This window comes from Pinus tabuliformis, chromosome 9 (genome assembly GCF_031772625.1).
Source record: "Pinus tabuliformis cultivar Carrire ecotype Pingquan chromosome 9, CPIR1, whole genome shotgun sequence".
In the NCBI taxonomy this organism is placed as follows: Eukaryota; Viridiplantae; Streptophyta; class Pinopsida; order Pinales; family Pinaceae; genus Pinus; species Pinus tabuliformis.
Genome location: NC_142307.1, coordinates 1,873,369,242 through 1,873,376,399, shown reverse-complemented (window position 1 = coordinate 1,873,376,399; position 7,158 = coordinate 1,873,369,242). Strand labels below are relative to the sequence as shown.

The following is a 7,158-nucleotide window of genomic DNA, read 5'->3' as shown; positions in this document are numbered from 1 at the left end:
ATATACAGCAATATTTATCGCTTCTGCCCAAAAAGTATTAGATATACCCTTACCTTGCAGCATGCTCCTTGCGCACTCTACCAGGGTTCTGTTTTTACGCTCTGCAACACCGTTTTGCTGTGGTGTGTGTGGCACTGTATACTGTTGAACAATCCCGTGAGATTTGTAGTATTTCATGAATTCCTTTGATTTTTATTCTCCTCCTTGATCAGATCGAAGAATTTTAATACTTTTTCCAAACTGTCTTTCCACCAAGGTTTTGAAATCTATAAAACATTGGAAATTCTGACTTTTCTTGTTTAAAAAATAAACCCATGAATACCTAGTGCAGTCATCAGTAAACAACAAAAAATAGTATGCTCCCCCTAGCGACCTTGTCTGCATGGGACCACATACATCAGTGTGCACTAGCTCTAAGATTTTTGTTTGCCTCCTCTTATCATGCACAGGGAATTGTTCTCTATGCATCTTTCCTAAGGCACAACCTTCACAGTTTAACTGAATGTTGCGAAAGATGGGGAGACCTTCGACCATACCTTTCTTCTGTAACAACATGAGATCCTGCAGATTCAGATGACCAAACCTCTGATGCCAGAGTTGTTCAGTTGTCAACTCTCCTGCAACCATGGCTTGCTTTGATATACTTTTTGCATCCAATCTGTATAGGCTTCCAACTCGCATGCCTGTTGCAACAATCTCATTCCTGCAATCCTTTATCACACAGTGAGTCTTGAAGAATTCAACATTCATATCTTGGTCAGCCATCATGGATACAGATATCAAGTTTTTCTTTATTCCAGGTACATATAAAACATTTGAAAGGTGACTAATTTTTCCATTTGGTAACTTAACTGAAATCACCCCATGACCTTTAATCTGATATCCATTATCATCCCCTAGATATAATTTTGATCCATTTATAATTTCTTCAAGACTGTCGAAAAATTCTTTATTACCTGTCATGTGAGAAGATGCTCCGGAATCGACATACTAGATGTCATCTTCATTTGATGTAGAAAGGGCACAGTCAACTGTGAACAGTCGAAATTCATGACTGAAGTCTTCTTCTTCAATAAAATATCCTCTGTGTTTTGGATTTACCTGTCTCCTCCTTGCCTCATCAGCCTGCTTCTTAAAATAACAATCTCTCTGTATATGACCCTTCTTTCCACAATAAAAACATTTCTTTTCAAAATGATTTGCAAGCATACCTTTATGACAGTGATTTTTATGTGTTGTTCCTCCTTTCTAAACTGATTGCTGCTGTGACTGCTTCCCTTTGGATAGTCGTCGTTTTGCCATCAGTGCGAGATCGTCACTTTGGGGGTTCAGATTTAGGTTCTGTCGTCGCTCTTCCTCTTGCTACAAGATCACAGTGAGATCATCAAACGTGGGTGTTTTCTCCCTTGCCGAGACTCCAGTGATGAAGGTTTGGAAATCATCACACATCCCATTCATTGTGATTGCAACAAGATCTTCATCAGCCACTGCCACTCCAATGGCCACCAATCCGTCTTTAACATCCTTAATTCGCACGACAAATGCAGTAGCAGACTCCCTTTCGTCCATCCTCATTGAAAATAGCTTGCTTTTTAGAGCCAAAACTCTGTTTGTATTCTGGGTCTCATACAGATTCTTGATTTTCATCCAAATCTCTGCGGACGTTTTACAGTCTCTAATGTGTGCAATGACATTGTCTTTCACAGACATCTTTAACAGGACCTTGGCCTTGTTTTCTCGTTTTTCCCAGTCTTCCTTCTGCGTGCTCACAGTCGGCTTCTGCTCATCGCCTGTCACTATAGTCCAAGCGTTCGCACCTTCGAGCAGGGTCTGGATCTTAAACTTCCAATTCGTGAAGTTAGACCCGTTGAGTTTACCAGACTCGTTAAGGTAAGATTCCATCGTATTACTCATTGTGAATCTACTTAACAACAAAAACAATACCTGTCAGATCGATCTGTCACCTCTGCCACCGATCTGCAGTGTCTGGCACTCCCGCTCCAATGAGCAAATTCGGCGTTTTCAACACAGCCGAAACAATGATCTGATCACAATTGATCTGATCCACCTCTCCCGGATTGATCTGCCACTTCGCCAATCCTGCTCTCCCTGCAGATCGCTAAACGAAGTCGAGGTTTCTCGCAGATCTCCTCTGGGGCTTTCCCGATCTGTCTCTCCCGGACGGATCTACAACTCCGCCGATCTGCACCGTTTGCAGACCGCCAAACGAAGTTCACGCTATTCACAGATCCCCTTGGCGCTACCCCGAGCGAAAAATCCGCGTTAATTCAAAATCGCTTAGAGTATTTTAATTGGCGCGACTTTCCCGGTAAAATCTCGCGCCAATCGGGCTTTTTGGCGCTCTGGCGCAGTTTATTCCTCAATAACCGTGCTAATTCCTCTATTGGCGCGACTGTTAGCGCAAAATCCGCGCCAATCCGTGAAAAATCTGCGCCAAGACTTTCGAGTCCGAGCCAGGTGTTCTGCAGTCCACCTGCTCAATTTTCGAGCACAGAGCTCTCATGTACACACAGCCACAAAGGTGCTTCAAGCCACACAGGTTATTCCAGCCACACAAGCAAGCTAGCTACTACAGGCACTTCAGCCTCACAGGTGACAAAAGATCAAGCTCACTCAATCTGAGCTCTGATACCAAGATAAAATGTGAACAGAATTGAAAAGAAAGAGTTGTAGCTCTCAGGTGTGGCCTGCACCTGGAGACTACACTCACAAACTTGAGAGATCACTCTCGTCCACTCTGTTCCTTAATCAATCAAAGATTACATCAATAAATACAATACTAGGAAATAAGAAGTTGCACCCAAACTCCATAATTATAGGAACTAATCTTAAACTAGGGAGAAAGTTACAACAATGTAACTATTTTCTCCATTAATAACAAAATAATATTAATTATTCTCAACTTCCTAGGTGTTCACACATTGATTAATACTCTTCTTCACTTTTATGCACTCATTCTTTACTCAACCGACCCAAACCTCTGATTCGAAGTATTTGGTTTTTATTTATTTTTAAGTTTTTATAATTACATTTCCGGGGTGTTCACACATTGATTAATACTCTACTTCACTTTTTTGCACTCATTCTTTACTTAAGAGACGCAAACCTGTGATTCGAAGTATTTTTGGTTTTTATTTATTTTTAAATTGAAATTTTTTATAATTTTAATTTATTTTTAAAATTATAAGTTTTTGTTAATTCTCCATTCCAGCTTTTTTGAGTTTCTAACATTTTGATGATTGGAATAAAAATACAGTAGTCTCACCAGTGTTCTGCCTCTAAATAAAAATATTAAATATAAATATATGAAAACACATTTTAAACATTATAAAATCAATTTAGATACTGAACAATTGTTTCTGCATAAATATGATAAAATCAATTGTTTCTTCATAAATATGATCATCTTTGTAAACAGATGCCCGTGTTCCTCCGCGCCCTCCCCTCCATGTAAAACTTCCTTTTATCTGTCGCGGTTCTACAGCTAACCAATCTGAATCATCGAGCAGAACTTAGATTCTATTGCACTGAAATATAAATATTTCTCCAATTAGCATAAGTCACACAATTTCATGAAAATCGTCTGGGGGAGGAAATGGGTCTAGGATATTCCCTACAAACAGAGGAAGGAAGATATTTTATATACATATAGAGGAAGATATTTAAAACATAAAAGTAGAGGAAGTCGAATACAACACGGATGTAATCTAAGAAGTAATGGAACTGTGCAGACAGACTTAATCGAGTCATTGCAAATACTTGAACTTAGGTCTGATTTTTGGCCCTTAAAGCTTCGATAAATAAATCTAAATTCTTGTTAGAGGACCCTTCGTCTAGCATCACAACCTCCTTCACAACCTTTCTCATAGGCTCGATCTTCAATCTCAGCTTATCTCGTTCTTCTGTATCCATGAATTTCTTGATTGTTCTTGCAACTTCATCTCTTCCCAACAGTGCTCTATTGTTTTGGAACATCCTGCAACTCCCACCCAAATCCATGGCCACTCCCCATTCTTCTACAATCAACCTTCTGTTTACGCATTGATCGGTCAATAATGGAAACGCCAACATGGGTTTTCCCAACCATAAGCTCTCAAGAATGGAGTTCCATCCACAGTGTGTAAGAAATCCACCCACAGAAGGATGAGATAAAACTTTTAGTTGAGATGACCATTGAACCACCAAACCCTGATCTCTGGTTCCCTCCACAAATCCTTCCGGCAGAATGTCTTCAGCTCCGGACTCAACGATATCGGGACGAAGCACCCAAATGAACGGTTGCTTGCTTTCTAATAATCCCATGGCCATTTCTTCAATTTGGTCTCTAGAAACATGAGCATAGCTGCCGAACGAGATATAGATGACCGAGCTGTTGGGCATGGAGTCAAGCCAGCTGGTACAGTCCGACTCAGGCCACATGCTGGTCCCTTTTGTCTCGTCCTTGACACTTTTGTCATCAAGAAAGGCTGAAGGAAGCAGAGGACCAACGGACCAAAATGGCTTTCTCAACTGCAATTCTGCAATCGTTCGGCTCTCAAATTCCTCCACAATATTAGAGACAACCCAATCGGCTTCATGAGCAGATTGGAATGCTGCGTATATTATTTTGTGCCCGACTGTTGACACATCCAACTCCTGAAGATAAGAGGGAAGATCTGTTATCTTCAAAGCCGAAACTCCAGGGATGTAGTTTATTAACCTCTCATCCTCTGCAAAACAACAAAACCATTTTCAAATTGTAACAATATATTGTTGGATTGCATAACTAATGCACAGTGTAAATTTGTCTGGTCGACTTTTCAAATCTATTGTTGGACTCATTATCATGACCAATTTTGGAGCGTTTCCAATTTATAACAAGTTTGATTATCATTTTGTCTTTTTTTCAAATCTGTATCAAGATTCATTATCATTCAAATCTATAACAAGTTTCATTATCATTTTGTCTTTTTTTCAAATCTATTTTAACATTTATTATCATTCAGATTTATAACAACATTCATTATCTCTTAGATCTAAGATTTTTGTAATCTATCTCTTAGATCTAAGACTCTTGTAATCTATCATGTTGATATCAGTCTTTAGGACTAATCACATCTTTAGGATTTCGTCAAGTTTAGAACCAACTAATGTGGTTTGGTCACGTTTAGAACCAACTAATGTGGTTCATCCTCAGGACAAGGTGAGAAATGAATAGATCTGAGGGAATAAATAAAAAAGATGCATCATTGCTATTTATTCCCTCAAATCTATTGATTTCTCTTTATTGTGAAGATGAACCACATTAATTTGTTCTTACCAAATCCGAACTATGTGAGTGATTAATGAGAAAGACTGATTTCAAAATTCATTATCAAAGTGACTTTTGCTGATTGAATTTTCAAATATTATTTATAACCAGATTTATTATTATGACCAATGTTTTTAAAGTGTTTTAAATCTATAACAAGATTTATTATTCTAACCAATTTTTAGAGAGTTTCAAATCTATAACAAGATTCATTATCTTCACAAATTTTCTTTTCTCCAAAAAATTTGTTGAGAATATTAACCTGATTGAACTTTTCTAATCTATAACAAGATTCTTCATCCGGATCAAAGATTCTTCATTATCCAAATCACAAGATCATCATCAAAACCAATTTACGGACAATATTCGCATAAAAAAGAATGAGCTGAAGAAAATACCATTATCGAGAAATGGATGATGGCCATTTTTCACCAGCAGATCCCAATGATAATAGATGGAGAAAACAACTGCTGCCTCTGTCCAGAATGAAGCATGTGGAATCTGAAATTTCTTCGCGACGCTATCACACCAAACAAAAAAGGTGTCAGCAATGAAACAGGATACAGGGGGCTCCTTTGTACTCAGGTGGGCGAGGAACTCCTCAACGTGCAGAATCATATTAGTCCGCAAGGATTCCATAAACTCGTCATGATTCAACGATCTGTCAAATTCCACGGGCAGTCCATCGGCAACCTGAGGGGAGCGGATGTCGAGGCCCGAGCTCCTGGCAAAGGAGATCACAGGGTCCTCGCCGTTATGGGCATTGATGATGTTGGCATGGCAAGATTCTGTATTAACGAACGTGACAATAACGCCCTTGGCTGCAAGCTTCTTTGCGAAATTAAACATGGGAATAATGTGGCCCTGCAAGGGATATGCAAACGCAACCACATGCAGAGGCCTGCAACAGCCGTCATCGCCATTGCTATTGCCGACTCCATTCAGATTGCTGAGAAGCATTCGCGTCATTATGCCGTAGGACGACTTGGTGCTATATGATTCAGTCTCCTCCTCCCCATTGTAGACTTCAGAGCTACCTTGTGTTATTAATAATAGCCAGTAGGGTAGGCGTCCTGAGTTACTTTTTGTTATTAATAATAACCAGTAGGGTGCGCGTCCTTATCATATCAGATAAATGTGTAGGCTGATTTGTCATGATTCCTTCCTTTTTCGTCTGTTATGACAACTACGTATATAACACCGTTAACCCCGGGTCGCCGGCGATTTTGCGTTGCGGCCATTAACCTAGATCCCTGTCACGCTTCACCAAGTGCCATGTCCTACATTTTCCATGTATGCGGGAAGATGTGATTATGAAGTCTTTTCCTACTTTTTCTTCAGAGCGGGAAAATGCGATGAAGAAAAAATTATTATTTACCTTCCACAAGGTTAACATAGTTCATGGGACACACTGTTTTACCATCTCCATTCAGCTCTGTAACATGACAATGGGGTGGACATGGTAGTTTCTTTGGGGAAGAAGTTCATGCAACCGAAAGGAGAGGATTCCATAGAAACCCTTGAGGACCACTTTTAACTCTTCAATATTTCCTTCATATGTAACATGACAACGACCGCTTTTTACTTATCAATATTTCCTTGGTTGAATAAACTATCATGAGAGTATATTTAAATAACTGCTGATAGCGGTGTGCGAGTCCTCTTTTTTGGAGTTTTTAAAATGTAATTCGGTGCGGGAGTAGTTGTTTCTTTTTCTTTCTTTTTTCTTTTTTCTTTATTTATTTTTTATTCTTATTCTTATTCTTATTCTTTCTTTTTTGGGAGTTTTTGGTGAGAATATAGTGAAATAATTTTTAATAAATTTATTATTTTTTAAATCTAAAAGG

The 7,158-nt window shown here is 39.0% G+C and overlaps 1 protein-coding gene across 1 annotated transcript; it reads right to left on the bottom strand.

Annotated features, from left to right (window-relative positions):
* Positions 1-3,300: 3,300 nt before the first annotated feature.
* LOC149156351 (UDP-glycosyltransferase 86A1-like) lies at positions 3,301-6,386 on the bottom strand. Its single transcript, XM_089438124.1, has 2 exons — positions 5,710-6,386; positions 3,301-4,730 (listed from the first exon to the last, which is right to left on the bottom strand). Exons 1-2 carry the CDS (start codon positions 6,278-6,280, stop codon positions 3,787-3,789), a joined length of 1,515 nt encoding a protein of 504 aa, XP_089294250.1. The 5' UTR covers positions 6,281-6,386; the 3' UTR covers positions 3,301-3,786.
* Between the last annotated feature and the right edge of the window lie 772 nt (positions 6,387-7,158).